Source organism: Indicator indicator, chromosome 14 (assembly GCF_027791375.1).
Source record: "Indicator indicator isolate 239-I01 chromosome 14, UM_Iind_1.1, whole genome shotgun sequence".
Classification (NCBI taxonomy): Eukaryota; Metazoa; Chordata; class Aves; order Piciformes; family Indicatoridae; genus Indicator; species Indicator indicator.
Genome location: NC_072023.1, coordinates 14,780,782 through 14,807,246, shown reverse-complemented (window position 1 = coordinate 14,807,246; position 26,465 = coordinate 14,780,782). Strand labels below are relative to the sequence as shown.

At 37.9% G+C, this 26,465-nt stretch overlaps 1 protein-coding gene across 6 annotated transcripts in view; it reads left to right on the top strand.

The window, feature by feature from the left end:
• The window catches only part of BRAF (B-Raf proto-oncogene, serine/threonine kinase), a 75,604-nt gene that overhangs the window by 3,717 nt on the left and 45,422 nt on the right, over nucleotides 1-26,465 (top strand). For 5 of the 6 annotated variants that reach the window (XM_054386812.1, XM_054386813.1, XM_054386810.1 and 2 more), the window contains exons 2-3: nucleotides 12,040-12,141; nucleotides 22,626-22,889. In XM_054386812.1, the coding sequence (XP_054242787.1) occupies nucleotides 12,040-12,141; nucleotides 22,626-22,889 (366 nt within the window). The remainder of the gene's footprint in view (nucleotides 1-12,039; nucleotides 12,142-22,625; nucleotides 22,890-26,465) is intronic. The other variant, XM_054386814.1, reaches the window with a different exon arrangement.

The window sequence follows — 26,465 nt, the reverse complement described above, 5'->3', positions numbered from 1 at the left end:
TACACCAAGAAAAAATTGAGTTGGTTTTGTTGCAATAGCATGTGGGGAGCCTGTCATGCAGGGAATCAGAATAGATTTCCTTTTAAGTTTCTAGTCCTCTGAAGAGTTTACAATTTAAACATGCTAATTATTTGTAAAGTTGAAACAATATGATTTTTTTTTTGTTTTGGTTTCGTTTTTTTACTTAATTGCTTTTGTAGTTTTGGGAATACATTTTATGTTGGATTTCCATTATATGCCATTGCCTTTGTGTTCAGTAATTGGGCTAACTGTAGTCTGTGAATGACATCCTATTGAATTGTGAGAAGTTAAACTTTAGCTACAAGATGTTTCATATCCAGGGAGTATTCTACAGGAGTATAGCTCAAAAGATAAATGAAATAATTCTTTTGTTTTGCACAGCAGAGGAAAGGCCTTAGCTAAATGCTATGTTAGACTTAGTATCACAATTTCAAGAAATATGTGATCTAGCAGGGAAAGATCTAGAGAACAGTAATAGGGGTGATCTGAAGTCTAGAAGATCAGAGCTTTGAGGAAAGGCTGAAAAAAATTGGGTTATTTAACAGAGAAATGGAAGCTGTTGAATCTGATGTAAGGAAGAATGCAAATAACTTGTTCACAGCTTGTGGCAATTACTACCAGAAGTAGTGAGTTTAAATGATAGCAGAGGAGATGGTTTCACATTACTATTAGACCTTTTTCTTTATGGCTAAGGGTAGTTGAGCGTGAAAATAGACTTTCTTAACTTGTTTATAAAATGTCTATTAATAGATTCCATCACCTTCTCAGACATACATCAGGAGTGATGGGGGAAAGTTGATCCAGGTGTAGAAAAGATGATGACTTTGATAACCTCCTCATTTTTTTTTCCCTTAGGCTTTTTATGATTTGTTCATGGCAAAATACTTGAGTTTAGGAAGGATAATAAAGAGATTTCTCCTTAGGATGTTTTTCCCAAAAGGCAATAGGATTAACAGCTCTGTCCTGAGGTAGCTTGTTTGATTACACAAAACTTGCTTAATAAAGTAGTAGCTGCTTCTGAAAAAAATCTGTTGTCTCAGGAGGCTTGTTTCTTGGCTCTGTAGATATCCACAAACTGACTGGATACAAGGTGTTTTGTACTGAGGTTTTTGTTAATTTATGTTGTTACTTGAGCCACTAATGCTGTTTCCCTTTGTATTTTGTTGTAGTTATTAAGCTCAAAGACCTCTTATTTTTAAAGCTGTTCTAATAATATCCTTCTTGAAACTTGTTTAGCCAAGGAGAGGCAGTTCCTTTGTTGCATGCAGTTAAAAATACTGTAGAACAAATTAGATTTGTTTTATTTATGGAGATCTCTTTTGATGCTAGTTTTTTGTTTGGTTGTTGCCTTTTTTTTTCCAAATGGAAAAAAACACCTGCATTTCTGTAATGCTCCAGTATTCTGCTTAATTTTGTTATTTTGTAACAAATATGTAGTTAATTTTTATTCATTGTTATATCTGTAGTAAATTTGACTGCATTAAATACTTTGGAGGTAATTTCAATTAGAGGAAAATAAATTTTTATTTATACTTGCAAGAGAAACAAAAGAAGGTTTCAAATGGTCTTGAAATAGCTGATTTTCTTCCAATCCAGTCTTAGAGATAAGCTGCTTCATGTTTGAAAGGTTTTTTTTTTTGGAGACATTCTTTGGCCAAGCATAAGCTTTATGTAAGTTTTATTTTCACTTTTGAATTGTAGACAAATGTGCAATAGAGTAGAAATGTGCTGTCATAACGGTAGTCCCTAAAGGTTGATGCTGCACCTGATCACTGCAGTTACACTGAAGTCAGTTGGTGCTTTGCCACACAGACTGGGAGGTTTTGCTATCTCCTGTGCCTGCCTCAGGCTACTCAGACAGATCCACTCCCTTCTGCCAGATTAGTTCCACACAGGTCTTTTCCTAAGTTGATTCAACCTGCTAATGCTGAAGAAAATTTGCGTTGCTTGTGGTAGGTTAATTTTCTCAAAGCCTAGTGAACTGAATCTCCTCAACAGGGCACCCTTAACCTCAGATTCTTGTGAAATAGACAAGAAGAATCTGGTTAGGGGGAGTAGTGGTAGTATGGTGGGAGTTTCCTCTTCGTCTGTCCATGGAAGTGTGCTGACCCTTTTTTTATTTGGGATTTTTTGTTTGTTTGGGTCTTTTTAAAAATACACCTTCTTGAACAAGAAGTCTTGTTCAGCTGAAGCTTCTTTAGCTAGACTTGCAAGATTTAGATGCTAACAGGTGAGATCATTATAGTGTTGAACTTCACATCCTAGGTTGCAACAATTTTCCTCAGTCTCTCATGATTGCTTCTGAGTGTACCTTTCACAGAAATATGATTACATGCCATAGTTTTGCCTTGTGCTGGGGATGTGAAGGTCCTCTGTGAGCTTCTTGTGTAGTAAGTATACTTTTCCAACAGCTTTGACCACGTGAGAATTCTAGGTAGAGTATTTGGGTTTTTGAGGTGTGAGATGGTTTTTGTAATTTTCAACTGCTCACATATCTGTGTGAGAACAGATCTGTTCACACATCTGTATGAACACACATCTGTGTGTGTGAACAGAGCTGCTGTCTCGTAGCGACTGCAGGGTGCAGAGTCAGTATGCCACGTGTTTCTGTGCTTCAGCTTTTTTATTCTAGTTGCTCTTGAGCTTTTTAGGGTTACCAGTTCTGGTGTCTTCATCTGTTACATAGTGAAGCCTCTTAAACAGTCATTAGTAAAGCTGTTAAATGCATTAATGAGACATTTTTCTGTCTATTGGAGCATACAGACTTGGTAACTTTTGATTTTATTCTTTCTATGTTTTTATTCTTTAAGGAGTGTTTTGAGGGTAGACATTTCTGATGTCTAAGTAGCACGTGTAGTTTTTTATCCCTCTTATCTGCTAATAATTCACTAATTTGAAAAGTGCTGTAAAATCAACATGAAATAAAATACGTTAAGACTTTTAGAAATTGGTAGTATCAAGGTGTTTGAAACTGAATGGTTGTATATGCCTCAATCTTTGAATTGGTTTTGTGATTTTATTCATTAAATCTTAATAGGTTGAAAGTAATTGTAAGTAATGTAGATTTAAGTGTGATCTTTTAGCATCATCTTGAGACAGCTTTCACAATGGATTTCTTTGAAGCATTCTCATAATTTGCTAGAATACAATTTGTCAGTGCTAAGAAAGTCTCTTGTGAATGTTTTCAGCTTACATACTTTCTTGAAAATGGAGATAACTTTTCCAGTCTCTTTGTCAGTGGTTATAGGCTATAAGTCTTGCAGCAGTTTTTATATTCTAAATAGATCTCCAGTTTCATCAGCTGAAGTTTGACTGAGTGGTGGGGTTTTATTTTCTTCTTTGTTTGGTTTTGGTTTGTGTTTGTGGGGAGTTATTTTGGTGTTTGTGTTGTGGGGTTTTTTGTTGCTGGGGGTATTGCTCCTTTTTTGTTTGTTTTTTTGTGGGTTTTGTTTGTTTTTTTGTGGGTTTTGTTTGGTTTTTTGTTTTTTCAAAATTTTTAAACTAGATAACTAGATAGATGTTTTCAACATCCTTGCATGGTAGCTGTTTTATCTTGGTTTGGATGGTTTTGTTGGTGATGGTTTATTTTTTTATTTTTAAACTTTCTGAACTACAATGTGTAGCAAGGAGACAGTTCTGCCTTTTAAATTACTTCCTTTTTCCTGTTGGTGCTAGGGTTAGTAAAGCAGTGTGGTGTGCTGATTGGAACGTAGAGTGCCGGTTAGGAGGAGACTGGTTTCTGTGGAAGTTTCTCTCTGTGGCTTGTCTGTGATTGAAAGCACGTTACTTCATGTTTTACCAATAATCGTTTTTTTTTAAAGTACATTTTCTGTTTCAGGTTTTGAGACCTATTTGCAGTAAAACCAGGATTCCTTAGTTCAGAAATATCTGCAATCTAACAAAGTAACTAACACAATACATCTATACTTGACTAAATTCCATCTGTCTCTTGGATTTTCTAACTAGTTGGTAGAAAACACATGCACATTGTAGTAATAGTTTAGTGGCAGTATGTTGTGAAGTGTATAAGAGATTATTTTATAGATTGATAAGATGAATTTATAAAATAGGTGATGATTATCTTTTTTTGGATAGTCTGATTGTGTGTTCCGGCAAGGAGAGAGCAGAATAAGTTGTGTAGTTCAACTGAGTCTGAGTTTATTTGTTTTGTCATTTTAATTAATGCGACCCAAGCTGTGTAGGAGCTCTGCTCCACTAGCATTGTCTACTTATAGGCAATTACTGTAATTAGCTGGTTGGCTGCTTGCTTTCCATCACAATCATGACTTGTTTTCAACTTGAGATGTGTGGAGAAATAGTCTGATGTATGCATGATAGGTTTTTTGTGGTTGTTGTTTTTTTTAATTTCACTATTTTATGGATTTAACATATTGAAAGACTGTGATAGTTAACTCTGTAAAGTAAAATTGCTTTCTAAAATAAGTTAGCCTGGTAGTTGGATTTCTTCACCACCACCCTTTTATTTTAAAACTAGTGACAGTCTAATGAAAAGTTGTTAAATTAATGAATGTAAATACAGTGAATCGTTTGAGAACTTGATCTATGCATGATCCTCATGAATACTGAATAAGTACCAAAGTGAATAAAAGACACTAGTAGTAATGCAACACAAAAGCCTTGAAGAATGTGGAATTAAAGATTTAGCTAGATCAAAGAAAGCTGTGCAACTGGTGGTTCATGATTTAAATTGAGGATACAGACATGTCTTATTTTTCACGCTGTTGTTCTACTGTGGTAGAAAATATTTGTTATCTTTTCTTCACGTAGCACTTGGAGGCAAATTCTACTTAGGAGCAAGCAGCAGGTGATGGAAAAAGTCTGAGAAGGAAAGAGAATTTAAACATAAGAAGGCTGCTGCCTCATGGGAACTTGAATCCATCTAACTGTGAGCTACAGAGGAAAGGTGACATTTTGAACCAGCTCAGGTGGTCACTGGGTCCTTTGCCAAGCTGTTGCAGTACACTAGACTGGCAGAAAACTAGCCTTGAAAAAGAGAACAATTTTCTCCTTGTTTAGCATACTGAAATGGTTCAGCCAAAGGTTTAAGTTCTGGAGAAGTGAGGAAGGAAGCAAGGGTAAATAGCCAAGGACAATAGGATAACTGAACTTGCCTTGTAGATTGGTAAAAAGCTGCAAAGCAACCACTGCCTGAGGTTCTTCATGACTTTGTTCCTAGAGAAAATTCTTGATTATGTTATAAGTGTAGGCTTTATTGAGCTTTGTCCTTTATAATTCATTATTGTGTTTAATAAAATAGTTTTTAAACACCTGTAAGAAGTAAGGAACCTTTGAAGTATGACTTGGTTTTGTTAAAGAGGAGGCAGACCAAAAGGCTATATATTCTTAAGACTAGAGCTGAATAATGAGCAATTTGTGTTCACAAACAAAGGAAAAGACATAGCTTACTCTCAGCTGCAACTGATGGTTTGCAAATAAATAAGAGATGCAAGAATCATAAAATCAGTCAGGGTTGGAAGGGACCACAAGGATCGTCTAGTTCCAAGCCCTCTGCCATGGGCAGGGACACCCCACACTTGATCAGGCTGTCTAGAGCCTCATATTAAGTGAAAACTAACTGTTAGTAATATCAGGATTTTGTGTGGTGGAAGTTCTTTGATAAAGAAGGCAAATCTATTGTTTGTCTTCCACTTATTTTTTCAAGAGAGTTTCTGCTCTGGCTCCTCAAAGATGGTGCTCTGATACTTGACTATTAGCTTGGTCAGGTGTTTCCTATTTTTTTTGAGTAGGGGAGGAGTTGCTGAGTGTTTGGGTTTGGTGGGAGTTTTTTTGCTTACCGGGGAGAGTATCACAATAGACACAGTTGAAAATCTGCATAACTGGTTACAGGGATTTAAGAATCAGCCTTTCCTTCCTAAAAAAATGTTACCTGTTAAATGGAAAATAGTTTTCATTTTGAAGCCTTTTAAAAATATTTACTAACTACTGAGCTTACGGCAGATGTCTGCTGATCACAATACTGTGCTGACCAAGTTATGATCCTAGTCATTAGACAGGATGGTACAAGAAGTGGTGTACCTCATCTTGAGGATTTTCCTTCTTGAACTTAAATATCTTCACCAAAGCCATTCTTCATCACTCCAGAGAAACATGTTCATAGACTTTTCTCTTGGCTACACTAACTTCTGTGGATATTCTTTTCTGTAACTTATTTACTGTTCTGTGATTGTAAATTTTCACAGAATTACTATGGTTAGAAAAGACCTTTAAGTGTGAACCTTCTAGCTAGCCAGCAATTAATATACACTGTCAAAATTTGTATCTCAGAGAATGTGATGGAACTGCAATAAAAATTATACACTAATATTAATAAAAAGTTTGGGAAGATAAACTAGGAAAGGCAGCCTGAATGCTGTTGAAAATGTGGTAAGTGTGAAGAGCCAAGGAAAGAGTAGACAAAATGCAAAAATTAACACATTGGATGTGTGAGTTGAAAGACGCTTTCACTAAGAGATGGAGAAGAGCTAGACCCTGAAGTATAGGAAGGAGGAAAGGACTATCCTTTCCACTTTGTGTTCCAGTGGATGACTGCAGAAAGTGAAAAGCCAGCTTTGTAAGATGCAAGAAGAGGACAAGCACTGTTCAAGGTTGATGGTGAGAGGGGCGATACGTCAAAAAAAGATACTGAAATGTGAGGAAGAGGTAACAGTAATTTTCAACAAAGGAACTTAAAATGCAAACTCTGCATCTTGACATGCGAATGCTGAGGTGGGGTGCTGAGTTATTAACCCCACTCATATATCCTCTTGGTTCTCTTCAAATCTAACATTTCATTTTCAGGTTAAGACATTAGTGCAGCTAAGAACGATGTTATACATGTATGACAGCTTTCTAAAGTGTTTTCTGACAATGTGGATCCTAGCTCAGGGGACCAAACAAATTGACTGTGTAAGAAAGAAGCCTGAAGGGACTGATTAGAATAGTATTGGGTAGGTATAGATGATTTTGTTCTCCTTACAAAACAGTTTCCAAACCATTTTTTTGTTTTTGTTTTTTTTTTTTTAAATTACCTAGTTGGTTGTATCAAAGGATTTTCCATCACAAAGTGGATGCAGGCCCAGACAAAGTCAGCCTGGACAAATAAAGTTTTGTGTTCTTTTTTTTTTCTTTACAGAATAGATTTGACCTCTCAAGTGTCTTCTAAAAATGTACATCGTACTGCTTAGAGTGGAGATGAAGTTTTAAGTATTGATGGCAGCTGCAAAAATTATAAAAGAGAGTTTGCTTTGTTCTGTCTCAGACACTGCATATTTTAACAAGCAGCAAAGGATGCAAAAATAACTTTATGGCTTATAGCCTCACATTTGTGGAGACACATTCTTCCATGAATAGAATGGATTTAGGCTTCTACTGTATCTGGCTTGCCTCTGGCTTCAAATAGGTCATCGTCTTTATTACATTGCAAGGGAGTGCTTATTTGCAAAATTAATGCACAATTATCCACAATAGGCAGATACAAGTTGATATATTCCAGTATCTCTGGAATATTTCCAATCTTCTGGCTGCCTGTGTCCATGTTAGCCTGCGTCAGCTTCCCTGTGTCAGCAGCACTAAAAGGAGAATTGAATCTAATCTCTTGTGATAGAGAATAACCTTAACCTAATGCTACCAGATAGGAAAGAAAAATGTATTTTAGGCTTTTTTTTGGAAAAGTGATAAGGTTATGCCAGCTGTAAAGGATTTGTTCATTATTTTTTTGTGGAACTACAATGAAACTGTGTCTTAAATAACCACGCTGCTTCCTGTGGGAAGGGACTACACTTGCATGTGGACAATACCAGGTGCATTGCAGATTTACTTCAGAATACATTAAGATTTCTAACTGTCACTTAGAATGGCATTGATTTTTGTATTTCTGCAAGATACTTGGCAGTTGAGGTTTTATGATTTTCTACAGGTCTGAAGTTCCATAAGTATAGTGGGTTGCTTATAAAAGTAACAAAAAAAAGAGGTCTGTTCTTTCTTAATGACCAGCAGGCTTTCACAGTTTGCATTTACTTCTAGAGTAACTGTGAATGGAGTGTGGCTAAAGATATTACTGTGAGATCTCAAGGAAGAAATCATATTAGCGTGTGCATATTTAACTAAAAAAAAAAAAGGTTTATTGTGTTGTCTAGGAACAAGCTCTTTGGTCCAGAACTGATTGCTGAAAGGATTCTGTATTTTATGTTTTTGATGTTCTGTTAGATACAGTTCTTTGCTGCTGTCTTGGAATTAGTGAAATCATTGGCAATTTTTGTACACTTAGGTTTTATTTGAAGTGCTACTGAACTCATGAAATTTAGTTAAGAACCTAGTGTTTCAGGTTTTTTTCCACAGAGATGATGGAGATGTACTTTGGCTCAATGTCTGTAATGCTGGGCTGTTACACATGATGGAAGCTGAGCTATCTGAACAAGCAGGTCTGTGAGGAGAAAAGACAATCCAAAGTTGCTGGCTCTATGGGCTGTGAAAGTGCAACAGATAGGGTGTGGGTTTTGTGACCTGTGGGTACTGTGGTGTGCAGAAAAGGGGGTTTTGAGGCACATAAGGTGACTTGCACAGAGCACCAGTTCTGAATTGCAGTTAGGACAAAGCTCGACTTCCTTCAGTTGAAGTAGTCGTAAGTATAAGTCCTGTGTGGGTGCAGTATACTTGAGCAGGGGTTGCTTCTCAAGGAGCTAGGTAGTTAAGGGTTGCTCTGGACCACAATAACCTCTGTGTGAGCATATTCACTGATATGGGAAGGCAGAAGATAAGTTTTGTTTAAGTAAAAATAAGTAGAAGTTGCTACTTCAAGTGAAATTGTGAAGCTTGGAAATTCACCATGGCATGTGTGTTCTTGTGCATGCTTAATTAGAGATAGAATATGCTAGTCAGGACTAGATTTGTGAAAGTTTTTTCGGTTTCTCAGAAGACTTTTGATGAATACGGCACAATAAATAGGTTTTCCATTTCTGTGAGCAATAAGCAATGATCTGTTGCTGTGGCTGACTGATAAATTTCCTTCTGCCTTCATCATGCTTTTAACTGTGTGAATAGCCTTTCTAAGATGACAGAAATCTATATTAGGTTTGCCTTTAAGATTCACTTGTGGAAAGGCTTTTGGTTTAGTGCACAGATGTGTGGTAGGTAATTCAAGGTACCATTTCAGCTCTCTGAGCAATGTTGTCTTCCATTAGGCTGTAATCCATAGTTTTTGGGGGTTTTTTTGGTTGGAACCTCTAAGATCATGGAGTTCAACCATCAACCTAACACTACCATGTCCATTAAACCAGCTCTCTGGGCAGCCTGTTCCAATGCCTGATCACTCTTTCAATAAATAAATTTTGCTTAATATCCAAACTAAACCTCCTCTGGCACAGTATCAGGCCATTTCCTCTCATTTTATCACTTGGTACTAGAGACAAGAGACCAACCACACTACAACCTCCTTTTCAGGCAGTTGTAGAGAGCAATATGGTCTGCCTTCAGCCTCCTCTTCTCCAGACTAAACAAATCACTCTTCCTTCAGCCACTCCTCGTAAGACTTGTTCTGCCAACCCTTCACCAGTTTGAGTCACTCAGTATTTGCTCTTGTCATGTTATTAACTTGGCAGAAAGATTTCTGCCCTCATTAGAGATTCTTAGAGTGCCTTCCCAACATCCAAATAACATGCTTCCATTGTGCATGGTGCTGTTGCTCAGTTGAGTGTATTATCCTTAGTAAAAGAGAAGAGAGAAGGAAAGTTGTGGTAATGGACACAAAGTAGAAAATAACATGAGCAAAAAAGTTATTCATTATCTATATTAAAAAAGTGTTTGGAAACTCACCTGTCAAGGGTTCATACTACTTGGCACTGGTGAGGCCACACACCTGGAGTGCTTTGTCTTGTTCTGGGCTAAGACACATGGCTATGCTGGAGAGAATCCAGTGAAAGGCCACAAAGATGGTTAAGGATTGGTCAAAGGAGGGTGGTGCCAAGGTCTTTTCAGTGGTGTCTAGTGACAGGACCAGAGGCATTGGGCACAGACAGAAACACAGGAGGTTCCCTCTGAACATCATGAAACGCTTTTTTATTGTGAGGGGGACTGAGCCAGGAAGGCTGCAGAGTCTTCATCTTTTGGAGACAATCAGAAGCAATCTGGATGTGGTCCCAGGCAACCTGCTTGACGACAGGATTGGCCCAGATGACTTCCAGAAGTCTCTTCTGATCTCAGCCCTTCTGCAATTCTGGGATACTTTTGTCAGTGAAGCATCCCCCCTCCCCATCTTCCCCATTGTCAGGTATTTAAGTGTAGGAAATTGTTGATACTGGTTGGGTACAGTATCTGTTGAGGAAAGCTTTCAGTGGGTAAACTTTCCAGATGACCAAATAATAGAAGTTTTTTTAAGTAGTAATGACATCTGTTTCTGAAGATGATTCCTTATTATCTTGCCAGGATTTTTCTATATATTCATCCTTACACAGTAACTAAACATTCTAAACTCATTTATTGAACAGGTTAATTGAAGTAGTTGATTTGAGCTTGTTCTTTTCACCAGGCATAGAACTAGCTCTTGCCATCTTGGGAAGAACTTGCGAAATACAGAAATCCTTCTCTTTCTGATGCTGAAGTCCTAGCTTCAACATAAATGGATTCCAAGTTGAGTGAGCAAGGTGGCTTGTACAGCTGCCACAAGAGAATTTACATACAGAACACTTGAATAGCACCCAGCACACTGTTTGATGTCCCCCAACTCCCATTGCTTGACTGTAGCTTCTTGATGAAATCTTTGTTCTGGTATCTGTTCTAAAAGTTGGGCTAAAGTTATTAGTTTACTTTAAGAAATTACTGGAACGTAATTGATGCCTACAATTAGGGTGAATAAGGTGATGTGCAAAATGTAACTTCTGTATTTTAAAGTTTGTTTCTTTATGATCATCTCAAGTTACCTACTAAAACTTTTTTTGATCCAACTTGGATTGGATCTTATTGATTGAGCCTACTTCAGAATATGAAGGTATTTGCATCTTCTTTTTTTCAGAGGTAGGTTGTCACAATCTGTAAATACAGATCTTGAGGCTATATATGTTATAATCTGTGAAGTAGAACAGAGTTAAACTGAAAAAGGTGATAGAAATCTGTAAAATCTCTTTGGAGGAAGCATGGTTTATCTTACCTTGATTTCTTCCATCCTGGGTCTTGTAACTCTAATGTAATAATGGTTTCCTGATAAATAGTCTAAATTACAGTACCTGTGATGAAAAGATTCCCTTCTCTTCCTTTTCCCTGCTATAAATTTCTGTCTTTGGTTGGGCTTCTTAAATCAATGTAGCATTATTGCTTTACGTGTTTGGGTTTGTGCTGCCTTTCAAAGTATAAATCAGGATTCACAATACTGTCTATCTACAATAGTGAAAATCCTAAAATGAACTCTCTGAAGATACTGTAAAGAACGATTAACAACCTGAGTTGTTTCGTAGTACAGTGCCATAAGTCTCCTTTGTGCTCTGGTGGTGAATGTCTTTTTCAGATCACGTCAATCATGTCCAAGATGTGTAAGAAAACTGAGCATAGAAGTCAGAGTGTAGAAGTTAGTCTTTAAGATCAAGATGTCCCATTCCCTTGGAAATATAACACTAGGTCTAGGTTCGGTGAATGTTGTTTACACAGGTAACTTAGAGTTTTAAAGAATTCCTTCACTAAACTCTATAGAAATTGAGTTGCAATATCTTGCAGAGAAAATATTTAATAGGATTTTGGTATATACAGAAAATTAACTGTTCTTAGAAGTTGTTTATTCAATGGTCCCTGAGTTTTAAATCTATAAATTTAAATTTTCTCTGTTTACCTCAGAAGCAAGCTGTGTATTACTGACAGTGGATGAACAGCATATCTTTGTGCACTCTTTTACTGATAATTAAAAGTTTTTTATTGTGGACCTCTGTTATTTAATATCAATAAATCTATTTTTTTTCCCTTAGGACATTCTCTAGGCTCCTTTTCATTACAAAATTGTTTCTTTTTCTGTTTTAGGTTTGGAATATCAAACAGATGATTAAGTTAACACAAGAACATATAGAGGCACTGCTAGACAAATTTGGAGGAGAGCATAACCCACCATCAATATATTTAGAGGTAAGTTTACATTTAAATGAATGTGGTTAGAATAATGGTGTGCTAACCTTAATCTTATTTGAAGCATCTTGTGTTAGAGAATACCCCAAGTAAAAGAGAATATTATTCTTGTATATTAGGAACTTAACTCTTTCCCTGGAGATGGAAAGGAACTGTATGGGATTCCTGATATGCATTGGTATTTTAATTTTTCAACTAACTACAGATTTCCTGTATTGCTTCATCTCTACAGATTCATGAAGTTACACAGACATAAGAAAGGACTGCATGCATAAGTTAGAGCAGTTAGGAACTAAATGAGTATCACTTCCTCCAAACTGCCCTTTTCTTGGTTCCTGCAACTACTGAAGTAACTGGAGGTTGACTAGATTTCTTTTTGTGGTCTTTTTAATTGTAATTGCTGCCTGAAGGCACTAGGTAATTAAGAATAAAGATGTCATTATTTGAGGTATTTCTAGCTTTTATCTTAGTATGTCAGAGCAGGAGGCTAGCTTGATTATACAAATGTTGATATACTGTCCTTAACGGTTAAGGTCAAAGAAGGCCCTCTATAGTTGCTTTACTAATAGCTAATGTGAAATGGGAGTATTGAATGAGTACTAATCACTCTTGTAACCACTCACTGGTATATAAACACACCTCTGCTTTCACACAAACTGGTTTGTTCCATATGTCTGCATTTAAAATTGCCACATTTATGTTGGTTTCATTAGATCGTGTATCAAATTGCAATAATAATGATATTAGTTTGTATTAAGTCTGGATTTTAAGTAGTGAATTCATTAGTTCATTACAGCCATTTGTCATTTTCTTCCATCTTAATTAAAACTATGATCTGTACACTGGAAGTTTTTTGATTATTCTGTAGTTCATTGATAGGGAAGAGGGCATTAGCAGTTGTAAATATGTACTAGGACATGATTATGGTAGTGTAAAGAGTATGGTAACTCAGAAACAGGTGATGACTGCAGACCATGAAGCCTAAGTGTAGGTTTGCAGTTGTTGTTGAGGTAGAACTGCAACTCTGGCTCCTCAGCATGGTGGGAAGCCCTGCGAGATGAAGCAGGGTTTACTGTGGTGCAGTGAGTTGTGCTGGATCACAAAGTGGGTCTTCTGACAAGTTGTGCTGGTACTGACAGGGGAGCAGTAAGCCTTTGGGAGGAAGGCGGAAGCAGCTGGGATTCTGCTTTTTCAGTTGAGACAGTGAGTCTTGTGAAAAGAACCCACCATCACTGAAATTAAAAGCCTTGTTTTTCCCAGCTCTTTGCTCTGTAGTTCCTCCACTTCCTCTGTGGAGGCACTTGCAGTGCTAGTAGTGGCCAAGCACTTCAAATTGCTAACCTGAAAGGATAATACTCTGGTTTTGTTGGACTAGTTTTCCATCCATTTAAGAGATTGAACTTGTTGTTGAAGATTATTGGGCCCCAAAGCTGCAGTTAAGGTTAGGGAAGGGGAAGAGCTTGCAATTGTGAACCAAGAACCTAGAAAATGGGGTGAGAGAGGAGAGAAGCTTTCTGTTTGAGTGGTCCTTATCTTAGATTAGATCATCCTCAGGTGAATTGATTGAAGTGAATAGGATTAAATGCTACAAACCTGTCGTTTGTTTAGTGTGTCAATTTCCTGTGGGAGAACTGAAGTTTGAAGCAAAGAAAAAAGGAATAAATCACAGGCTATCTGATACATTTTGAAGCAAGATTACTATCTACCCTTGACAGTCCATTTCAGCCCAGCAGCACTTGTCTAGTGAAACCTTTCTGTGCCTTGCCCACCTTTTTGGCTGCTTTTGGCTTGATCAAGAGGAAGGGTTGCTTTCTATTGTCAGAATTTAGTTAGCAGCAATTTACCTGAGTCTAATCTGTAGCTAGTGGAGCTAATGTTTTGGCTTTCTATTCCACCACCTGTCAGAGAAAGGGCCAAGACAGCCCCAGCTGCAACATGAAAGGACAAAGCTATAACTAAGAAGCTCTGAATGTAGTCTGATCAAGTGTGGGACTACAGTTCTGCTTCTAGAAAATGCAGAACTAAGAAAATACAGTGATATTGATAACAAGCAAAAAAATAACCAGCAGGAGAGTATGTAGAATATGTAACTTAAGTGGTTCAGTACATGACTTGTCTGTCTGGCATCTGTTAGAAATAGCAAACTGCCTGTATACAGTTACTGTGCTGTATCAGGCCTGTTGCACAAGTTCCATACCTGGATGTCATCACTGACTTCTGTGCATGACCCCATTTTCCTCCTCCCCTAAGCTTTCACACCTAGGCTGTGTCTATGTCTGTGTACTACTTCTGAAGTGCTTGAACAGTGATTTAAGCTCTGTCCATCCATTTCTGACTTTCATATTTGGAATGTTTTGTTGAAGTCTCGTTTTTGGTTGTAAAGTGCAATAGTACCCTGCTTTTACCTGGAATCTATGTGGGTAATTTTGCTAGTCTGTTACTTCAGTAACATGTGAGGTTACTTATTAGTCCAGGTGAGGTCTCAATCAGAGCAGAGCAAAGTGTCAGAATCAGCTATCTCAATCTGCTGGCCACTCCTCTTTTGATGCAGCCTAGGATGTGACTGGTCTTCTGGGCTGCAAGTGCATGATGTGAGGTCATATCCAGCTTCTCTTTCCCCAGCATGCCCAAATCCTTTTCTGTAGGGCTGCTTACAATACTGTCATCCCCCAGCCTGTATTGATACCTGAGATTGTCCTGACCTAGGCGCAGGACTTTTCACTTTGCCTTATTTAACCTCATGAGATTCTCCTCAGCCCAGCTCTCCAGCCCATCCAGGTCCCTCTGGATGATATCCTGTCCTTCAGACTTATCAGCTGCACCACTCAGCTTGGTATTGTCTGCAAATTTGCTGGGGGTGCCTTCAATCTCACTGTCAATATCATTGATGAAGATATTGAACAGCACTGGCTCCAATACAGACCCCTGAGGGACACCATTTGTCACCTGTCTCCATCTGGACATCAACAAGCATGTTATCTGCTCCTCCAGCAAAAGCTGGAATTAGCCAAAGCTAATTTGTCAGATAAGTACCTGAAAATGAACACCTTTTCTGTCACCCATTTTTCTCTTCCACTGTTGTAAACATGTAGTTTGTTATTGTAATGCTTTCTGCAAAAGCATGGCTTTTTATATACTTATGAAAAGCTTGACAGCTGTCCATCCATCCATGCATCCATCTTCTGGTGTGTAGAGTTTCACTATAACAGAAATTGTTTGGTTCTTCTGTACTCCTGTCTGGTTTTATATCCTTATTTCTATTACAGATCTTCCTGCTGACGTTTGCAGAAATTACGGCACCCCTTGCACTAGCTCCTGGCCTCTGCTGGAGCTGCTTCTATAGACACATCAAAGAAAATTGTGATTGAAATTGGTGATAGAATTGTATTTCAATTAAAAGTGGAAAGGAAGGGTCTGGGGTAGCAGAAGTGCAGAAAGAGAATCTGAAGGATTTATAAGGAAAATTAATTCTGAAAATAAAGCATTTAAGGGATGGACTAAAATTACTCATTGAGTATAAATTATTTAAAACCAAAAAAGCATTTATGGCTGAGTTATAGTTGCTCAAGAAAATAGAAGCTAACAAACTTTTGTTTCTGTGCTCATCTGAGAGTAAGGATTATTTTTTTGGCAGTGTTTTTTATTTAATTCTAGAGCAGGTTCAATGCATTTTATATCAAAAGAGCTTTAAAACTGACAGGTATTGTCACAGACATTATTTTAGGATTCATCAATTGACTATGAAAGAGGAATGGATTTCTTGAAATATCAAAAGTGATTGACAGGTACTGTGCTGAATTCATCATATATTTAGTTATTCCTGCAAGCATAGGTACTCAGATTCAGGGGCGTCTTGCTTCCATCCATCACTCCTCAGTGACAGTCTGAAAGGTGACTATAGAGCATGGAGAGTAGGGCCTGCAAGCCTGGGTGAGCTACTTTGCAGCTGCCTGGGAATGGAAAACATAGTCTGGATCTGGGGGGCAGCGGGTAGCTTTTCTCTCTCTTCTCAGGGCAGGGAAATAGGGGCTGAGGAAGGAGACCAAAGCTTCAGAGACTTCTGAGTGTGTTTTTCTGAGTACAGAAGTGGGAAACAATGAGCAGGAGACAGCAAAGAACGTTTGTGATTAGCCACACCATTTTTGTCTGATTGTTACAATTAGTAATAGCTTCAGTAATCTTAGCAATGTTCTCTAATGCGATTACAAGAAAAACTTTTCTTTTTGTTCTGACTGGAAGAAATAATAAATGTAGTAAGCAATGACTGTATTAAAATCTAAAAATGGCTTGTAGCTAAAATTCTTTTGTGAGTAATCCTAATTCTTAACTTCTTCCATCCCCAGTGTGTGAACATGGAGCTTGGATCTAACTGACCTGTGAAAATCACTGTCAAATATTTGAAATAACTGCTTGAGTATTAAATGTACTAATAGCATTTTCCTTTTCTTCTGGAAAAGAGGCTGCAGGAGCTCCTCAGTAGGCTTTACCACACTTTTTGGAAGTACTCTGTATCACAGCAGCTGAAAACATCAATGAGTTTTGTCTTCCCACATAATTTCGTTGTGCGTTATATCTGTCCTTGAAGTGCTGTTTCCCAAAATACAGTTTGTGATTCACTGTGGAAAAACTCTTTTCTTAAGGGTTTGTCTAAGCATTGTAAATATTGGAAATCTTTACTGCAGAGAAGGCTAATATTGCGATGCTGGGAAAAGTTACCAGTTATCAAAAGGGATTAAAATATGGGGGTGACCATTCTATAGTACTCATCAATATTTTTTTTGGTCTCTGTTAAAGTACTGAGCAAATGGATAACTAGAGTTGGGGAGAGGAGAATGAAGATCGGCGCATTTCAACTTGGCATTGACAACAAATGCTGTTTGCAAATGGAAATGAGCAGTACAGAGCGAGGCTGGCCAAAAGCAGTCACCTGAAATAACTTATCAGATTTGTTAGCTTTTGTGGACTCTTAATGACTGTTCAGGGAGAGTTTACCTTTTTCAAGTCCCAATATGCATTGTGTGTCCTTGACTTACAGCTGCGTGTGCGATATAGCTATGAACACTTCGTCTGTAAGAACTTAGCCCCTTTGCATGTGAATAGTTCTTCATGTAGTACGAAGTTGCGTCCTGGACTTGTAAGTTTCTTCAGTTAACAGTACAAGAGTAAGCTGCCTGCTCTTTGTATTCAGATTCCACGCAAAATAAACCAGTATATAGATGCATAGATAGAGTGACCCGGGTATCAAAATAAGGTTTAAAACTCAGTCAGCTCTCCAGTACTGTCCTGAAGGAATCATCATCTTTCTTTCCTTTACTTTGGGAAGCAATTTAAATTGAGAATCTTGGTAGAGGGATGTTTGTCCCCAGCTGCTATGTTGATCTTAGGTTTGTCTGAGGGGTTCTTGTTGTTTGGGTTTTCTTTCCCTAGCTTTCCCTTTTCTTGTACTATTAAATGAATTTTATTCAGAGGCCTTGCTGTTGCCATTTTTGGTAGTTTGGCTGAGAGTGTTTCATTCCTTATTCCTATATATCTGAGGAATCCACACAGGAGGTCAAATTAATGAATTAAAGATTACCTCTTTGCTGATCTAAAGTATGCTGATAGCAATAGCAGGCAGATACAGTCTGAAATGGATCTTGGTGCTGAGTCTCAGGTCGTTCAGACTGCTTGTGGGATTCCAGAAAAATGTTAACTCTGGGTAAGGCACTAGGAAACGTCGTGGTTCTTTGGGGAAATTCAGGTTTATTTTTACCAGACTCCTAACAGATGCTGATCAAATATGTTGGACCAAAACTGGAGTGTCTAAAGTTAGACTAAATACAGATTCTTACTAAATGAGTCTTACTAAGGAGTCTTACTAAATGAAGAAATCCTGACGTATGTAACTGTCTATCTTCAGCTCCCAGTTAACTTAGTGGGATTTGCATATGATCAACAGCCTAAAAGGTCAGACATCTTTTAAATAGAAACACAATCTCAGTTTCAAAGACCAGGTAACTGTGGTTTAGGCTTTTAAGAGTCTAAATTTGATTGAATCTAAATTTGATTGGGAATGGTAAAACCAAGTTGGTCTGCTTGAGTTTAGACTAAGTTTATAACCAGATGTGGTAGGGGGCAGAAAGAAGGAGCCATGTTTGGCAACTTGGTTTTGTCCCGGGTTAATTTGTTTAAAAAATACATCATTTGTTGCTTTTTGTTTCCTTAGATGTTATTACTAGAATGTATAGATGTATAGCCTGGCTGTGGCTCAAGAAAGCAAACCTAAAATATGATATAAATAATACGTGATAAAAAAAACATATGCGTTTTTAAGAGAATCCCTTTTCATCACCTTGTCAGCAGAACTCCACTGGCACATTTGTACGTCACACAAATTCTTTTGACGCCTGAGGACAGTTTTTATTTTGTCAATATGTTGCAACATTTTAGAAGTAACTTTAACTCTGCTGTTTCTGACTGAGCAGCCCTTGTATTATGACATGTACATACATCGTATATAAGCATGCTAACTTTTAATGCTTAAGATGGACTTGGCAGCTTACCAGGCTTTTAGACGTTTTACTTAGAGCCTCAGGAGTATTCTCACATGTATGATATATATACACACACACATATATATATATGTATACACACACACTGATATGCAATATAATCAAAATTAACTTTTTTGTTCTACTTTAGGTAGATGTAGAATTGTGTAGATTGACAAGATGTGCCAGTTTGAATTGAATAGTCAGCTTTTAAATATGTTTCTTCCTTTAACTTTTTGAAATACTGGTAATTCACACTAAATTGAAAGCCCCATAACAGTACAGCAAACAAACAAACATACTGAGGATAATACATGTTATTAAATGCAGTCTATTTCTGGAAACTAGTAAATAAGGTGGAGGAGTTGAACAGAAGCCTTGTGACAAGAAGTTTTGCAACAACAAAGATGAGTGTAGCATCTTGTACTTGGGGCTCATGGCTGTAGGCAAGTGACTGGGTAGTGTCTCTTCAAGAAAAGTACTGGGGAGTGCTGGTGGGCAACCAGCTGAGCTTCAGTATCCCACACTTGTAACAGCAGCAAACTGCAGACTGGACTGCATTAGCAAAAATGGAGCTAGCATGAAGTGGGACTCATCTACTCACTGCTGGGGTGGCTGCATTGAGGTGATGCTCAGTGCGGAAGAGAGAAGACTCGGGAGAAATTTGCAGGCTCTTGTAACCTAAGAGAGGGCCAGGCTTCCTACCAACATGAACAGCAAAAAGGGAAGAGATAGCGTCACAGACAGCCTCAAATGAATTTCATAAGAGAAAGGTCTTCATCATGAGAGTGGTTGTTGAGCCTGAGATCTACTTACCCAGAGACTATGGAGTCTCCATCCTTCAAGACTTTGAAAACTTGCTTTTGCAAGGCTCTGAGCAATGTCATTCAACTTAAAAAAATACCTCTGTATTAATCGATTGTTTGGTCTATATGACTTGCAGAGATAGCTTCCAACTTTCTACACACACTCCCACCTTCTTTTCTCTCCTGTGATTCTATATCAAGCTGAAAGTAAAATTTTAAGGTTTCTTGTGGGACATTACTTGCTTCTTAATGGGAATATGTAAACTGAATGGATTTCATTCCACTTTTTTTTTTTTTTATAAACACTTCTTTTGAAATAGCTTTTAAATTCTTAACTTAATGAATTGTTTGAATGTCCAACTTAATCTCATTCATGCTGTAGGTGCTGCAAAATTCTAAAATTTTGTGTGGTTTTTTGGGTTTTGGTTGGTGTTTTCTTTTTTAATAATAAAAAATTAAAAAATAAACCTTAGAAATCAGTCTATGGCCCAGAGGGCCTTGACTGACCTGAAGGTTTGTGTTGCTATTGGGGCTTGTCTGGCCATGCTGTTGCAGGTCTCTGTTGTAGATAGGCTAATTCTGCAGCATAATCTTTCTTTTAATGAGAAATACTTGCCATAGGTTGGATTTGCTGTTGTAATTCTATTTCAGCTGAACTCTGTGGGATAATACTGGTTTGCTTGGTGGTGTTGACTGTGTAAGGTCTGGAGTGCTTCTCAGCAGCTAAACCAAAATCTCACCCAAGTACTTGTTTCTGTGAAAATGAGATTCTATTTGAGCTATACTGTTTCTGCTGCATGTTCTGTTGCTCCTTCTATATTAGAAAAAAATCACTATTTTTTTAAAGAAAAATTAAAATGTTTTTAAATTCCATTGATGCCTTTCTGCTTCCATTATGTCTTGTTATAGGATCTTCTACTATGACATTGAGTAGCAGTGTAATACTTGAGGGCTTTTGTCTTCATAAAGTGTAGAGAACCTTTCATGCCAAGTTTAATGGCATAGTACTGAAAGCCAGCATCAGCTCCCAGCTTTCCGTGCTCATTGTTTATTCTCTTAAGATAAAACATTTGACATGGAGTTTGCAGTAGTGACAGATTAAGCTGCCAGTGTAAACATTGTAGGATTGAGTATTTCCAAAGATGTGTGTAATTTTGCAGAGGAACTAAACCCACAAGTATCCGGAAACAGTGTAACGTGGCGTGCGTTCAAACAATGTTTTGCAATGTTCATGAGAAAGGGAAGTAAATATTTAAAAGTGTTGGTGAAATGGTAACAGTTTATGATTCTTAATTTTTGTTTACTGAAAATAATTCTTGACACATGAAGCTTTTACTGGAATTTACATTAAAAGGTGATTCTGGAAGTAGGAGAGAGTCTACTTGTATTGCTGTACATCCACAGCCAAAACCTGGCATTATTTATGATTGGGTAACCTTTCCATTTACTTTTGACAGTAGAATTGGGCTAGGGTGAAAATGGTTTAATTTTAAGCCTCCAAGTTTGGGGTCTATTTGGGAAGCATTGGACATCTTCAGTTTTTAAAAGAAATAGTAAATAGTTCTGAGTTTCCTGCAACCTATGTCCATTCATTAAAAATGGAACCCATAAAAATTTAGATTTGAAAATTTTTTTCACCACCACCCTTTAAAATCCTTTTTCTTTCATAGTCCTCACTCTTCAGTTATCATTCTCTTTATTAGCACTGTTGGGATGATGACCCAAATTTTGAACATGAGTCCATCCTGGGACATGCCAAGCCTTCATAAAAAGGGAGGGGCCAACCACTGTTGAGTCACACCTCTAACCTGGAGAAGTAAATTCATAGTAAAATGTAGTATTTGTGGCAGCATGACTGAATGCTATTATTTTTTTTTCCTCTTAAATTTAAAGTTATTTAATTTTTTCCACATATAGACCTTGCAGACTTTTTGGTCAGTTTAATTCTCCTATAAGTTTAATTAACAACATATTATGCATACAACATTTGAGAAAAAGCATTTTTAAAACTTAATTTTTTAAAAAGGAAATTCTTCCTAATATAAATATGTTTTGTGGCACTGAAAATTTATGCTGCTTGATGTAGATCTTGGTCTTGCTGGAGAGCTGAGTAGAAAATTCTGTTCCCTTCTGCTTAGATGTTAATTTGTATGATCTTTGTTTCTTCCTGTCTGCAAAGGTGTAACACATCCTTGGTTAACACTGATGTGCTTGTGTAGCACGAAATGCACGTTCCTGAACTGATTCAGATATTTTAAACTACTCTGTACTAAGTTATATACTGAGGAAATGATTCTGATACCTAGAAGCAAATCAAAACTTTCTTGTTACAAAGACAAAGTTCATGGTAATAAACTTTAAACAGAAGTATATACCAATTACTGATTTGTATTAGACATGTTGGCAGCAATGCTTAACTTGGCTACAGTTAATAAAAACTAAATGGCCAGATTTACTGAAATTTTTTATTTGCTAAAGGCACTTGGTCAGTGTGTAATCAATTGTTATGTAAACTTGGAAAATCAAATTAATATCCTACAGATGTTAAAAAATTCTTTCAAAGGATCACTTTTATGTGTTTATGGCTGCCTTTGTAACAGTTGTGTTCTAACTGAAATAGTTTTTTGTACTATCTGATTTGAAAGGATAGTGACAGAGGTGAAGGATGATGAACAATGAGCTAGGTGAGCTGTCAGATGCAGATGGTAAAAAGCAGATTTCAGCTTTCTTCCAATTATTGCACTGGATGTATTTAGCTGTCATTCCAACAGAATGGTAACTTTAACTAGCACAGTAATTTGGCAAGGCAGCTGACAACATTTGTTAAAGATTACTGTTGTCTTCAAAGCAAGTTTTCCTTTAGACGGTGTAGTGCAGGTGTTTTGAAACTCTGACTTATGATTTCTCTTATCCATTTACTCATTTAATCTATTAAAAAACTTACTTGTTAGTTTAGAATGTTTAACATAATTAATTGAAAGAAATTTCTTTGTGTCTTACTGAAAAACGTGACCAGACCATTTTGTTCCAGTTCCTGGGAAGTTTGAATTAGTTTAGAATGCGTTTTGCTCTGTGTTTATTCTGAATTTACATTTCTGGCTTTGTCTGAGGCTACTACATCACTAAAACAGCTGTTCTACCTTCGCAGGCCTATGAAGAGTACACCAGCAAACTAGATGCTCTGCAGCAGAGAGAACAGCAGTTACTGGAATCCATGGGGAATGGAACAGATTTCTCTGTTTCCAGTTCGGCTTCAACAGACACAGTGGCATCATCTTCCTCGTCTAGCCTCTCTGTAGCACCTTCATCCCTTTCAGTTTATCAAAACCCTGCTGATATGTCACGGAATAACCCTAAGTCTCCACAGAAGCCTATTGTTAGAGTCTTCCTGCCCAATAAGCAAAGGACTGTGGTGAGTCAGTTTCTATTCACATACTCATAACCTCAGTGTTTCCTGTATCTCTCTCCCTCTCTATATAAAAATTAATTTAGGCAATGAAAAAATACCTGTGTGGAGGTCAGAGAGGTGTTTCATGATCATTCCTTGTGCTCTGCCACGTTCAGTTGTGTTGATACATTGAAAGTTTTCTACAAAATTAACACAAGGGTGTCTATGATGGCAATAACACAGAATCCAAGACTTTCAGAAGTTTTATAACAATGAAAATATCTCAAGAAATTTTTTCTAATCAGTTTTTTTTGATAAGTAGTAATCTTCAATTTTGTAATGGTTAGGGGGCAGGAAGCTCTGTTTCTTACATTACATAAAATTATTTATTAGTTTAACAGGCCAAAATTGGGGAAAGTGTTTTCAGTGTTGTCAAAGTTACTAGCAGCAGTGAGTGCTTTAGAGCAAGTACCAGCTGCTAGCAGCTAAGGAGAGCTGTGCAGAATCACGTGGGGATTTGGGTTTTGGCTTGGGGTTTGTTTCCTTTTCCTCCCCACTCTCTGTCGTGAGTGTTTTGTGTTGGGACCCTGATGTTGCCAGGCCCTGTGTAGCGAACTGGCAAGAAGTGTTGCCTACAAGCTGCTCAAAAACAAGTGTGTGTCAATTTTGACAACATTACATTGATTTCTGGAATAATGGAAGAGGACCTGATTTTTTTTTTTTTTCCCCTGGCTATTTAATTGTCTGTTACGACAACTCTTGACTGATAAAATCCTGCCTAACTGAAGGGCTTTGCTGTGTGCTGTGGAACTGCACTTGCTGCAAACTGTGATACGTGAAATTACTGATAAGCCATAGTCTAGGCTCTGTTTTGCAAGGCAGTGCATACTTATCCCTTAGAAAGGGAGCTGTGGTTGCAAAGCAAGTGAGCCACTGTGCTTGTCAAACGAGTGCTTTTTGTGGCGGTCAGGTATTGGCTGTCATTGGGCTATGACTGCCTGTGGATACTTAGTTACTGTCAAAAAAGAAGAAAACCTTAACTGGCTTGTGCTGGGCACTGGAAACATGTCCTCTCCCTTCGCCACTTTCTTTTCATCTGTGGGACCCCTCACCCCATCAAACAAAAGAGGTTGTAAGACTTAACCGTGGGAACAACACATTAAAGGGCAGTTGTTTTCTTTTTTATTGTTTAATTGTTAAGCTACAGCTGAAGGTTGGCACTTAAACTTAGGGAAAAACTTCTTTTCTGTGAGGGTGACAGAGCACTGGAACAGGCTGCCCAGAGAGATTGTGGAGCCTCCTTCTCTGGAGACTTTAAACACTCACCCAGACACGTTCCTGTGCAACCTGACCTAGGCACTGTCTTAGTAGACAGGTCAGACTAGGTGATCTCCAGAGATCCCTTCTAACCCCTACCATTGTGTGAGTCAAAGCAATGTTTGGTTTTTGACCTAGAGAATGGGAGATTAATGTAAGCGATAACCACTGTGCAAATATACAGTGTTAAGCAAGGTGATTTTGTTGTCTGCCCAGGAGGTGTGGCTTGGCACATTGTACTACCCACATCATGAAATTTGGAGAGACTGGTTTCCTCTTCATATCTTTTGTCCCTCCCTGTCTGGCTGTTGTAGCCCCAGCTGCTATCCTACAAGCATTTTTGTCTCTTTTCTACAGTGGGTCACTTTGTATGTCACTTCCCGCCTTGTGTGCATTTTCTTTCCTGTGTGTCTTAGGTGTTGCCTCCTTTTCTCTAAGCCATATAGTAGATCTCTGCTCTTACTCATTTCTCCTCATATGCAGTATTTCTCTTCTGCTCCTTTCCTTCTCCTCTTTGTTATCTCCTTCTTAATTCTTTTATCAGTGGATTGGAAGGGCTTTTCTCAAGTCTAAGCCATTTTGGTTTTGAAACAATAAAGTGATAGGATGAGAGGAAATCATAGAATTGTTAGGGTTGGAAGGGACCTCAAAGATCCGCTAGTTCCAACCCCCCTGCCATGGGCAGGGACACCTCACACTACATCAGGTTGCCCAGGAAATGTCCTGAAACTGTGCTGGAGAGGTTTAGATTGGATATTAGGAAAAATTCCTTTACTGCAGGAGTGGTCAGGCATTGGAACAGACTGCTCAGGGAAGTGGTGGACTCACCATCCCTGGAGGTGTTAAAGAAAGGTGTGGAAATGGCACTTTGAGGCATGGTTAATGGTCATGGTAGTGTTAGTTGACAGTTGACTCGATGATCTTAGAGGTCTTTGCCAGCCAAAACAATTGTATGATTCTATGATTTTATATGAAGAATAGTTTATAATTACTAAATGCATTACAGCAAACTTGGAGGCAAGTATGCATATTTTTAAGGTGTGTATTTCACAAACTTTAATTTAATTCTGAATATGCAAATCTGATTACAAATTAGGAAAAGGGGCAATAGTATTTTAGTGTGAAACAGGCGATACAGTTTTGGGGCAGTACAAAACTCTTGTGCCTCATCTGAGGCATGGTTTTGTGCATGTTGTTGGTCCATTGTAATCAACTAAACCAGATTGTCTTCAGCCAATGCATCTTTAACTTCTTAACGAGCAGTATCAAATTAGCTTGGTAAGCTCAAAAACATGTGGGACAATAGTTTCCTGGACTAGTATTTCTTCTCACTTCTAGCCTTGAACTTTGGGTTTTTTTTGGTGAACGTTGTGATTCTGTAGTATCAGTCATGCATATTAGGAGCTCGGCTCAAGAATGAACCAGAGAGCTGATTCAAGAATGCCAGCTTGTCTGTTGCCATGTTTTTACCAAGAGTTAACTTTCTAGCTTGAGGACACTCATTTGGTGAGGGAATTGTAGCTCTTAGCTATAGTACTCAGTGATGGGCAGCAGTGTTCTAGGAGTTTTTTCCAGTGCTGGATCTAGATGCTCTTGCCTGCCTTTGGGAGGCAAATGTGGTTTAAACTGAGTGTAGATGGGGAGGCTCTTACTCATGTCTTCATCTCTCTAAACACCATTTGCTTTAGCAGTCTAGCCTTGCAGCTTGTTTCCAGCTTGCTAAATGTGGCACACTCAGAGTACAGCTTCAGCAAAATTTGTAGTCTTGTGCCATGATAATTATTTAAAAAAAAAAAAAAAAAGTGGTGCCTACAAAAGAGTAGGAGACAAGCTTGTGGTGGAGGGAAGGTGCCAAGTCCCTTTAGTCTCCAATCTGGTATAGCTGTCTGTAGATGCACTTACATAAAGGAACAGGCAGATGCCTGCAGATGGAGGGAGGCGTGAGCTACACATATGAGATCACTAGCTGGAAGCTCAAGTTGGCAGGATTCAGCTTCAAACACTGTACAGGAAGTGAAAGGTGATTACATTCTGCTAGGAGAGACTCATTTTTGGTTGAAATTGTTATTCTAAATAAAAAATTGGAAATATACTCACAGTAGATACCACCCAGCAGATTTCAGTGAATACTGGTGTTACTTGCTTAGTACCTATCCTTTGTTGTCTCAGTGAATGGAGAAGTGTTGCAGATGTCTTGGTCTTCTGTTATAACCTCTGGCTTTAAAAAGAGGCCTGTTGTGTCTCACTTGTGCCTATTAACTGAGCCATTTGCTCATGTAGTCA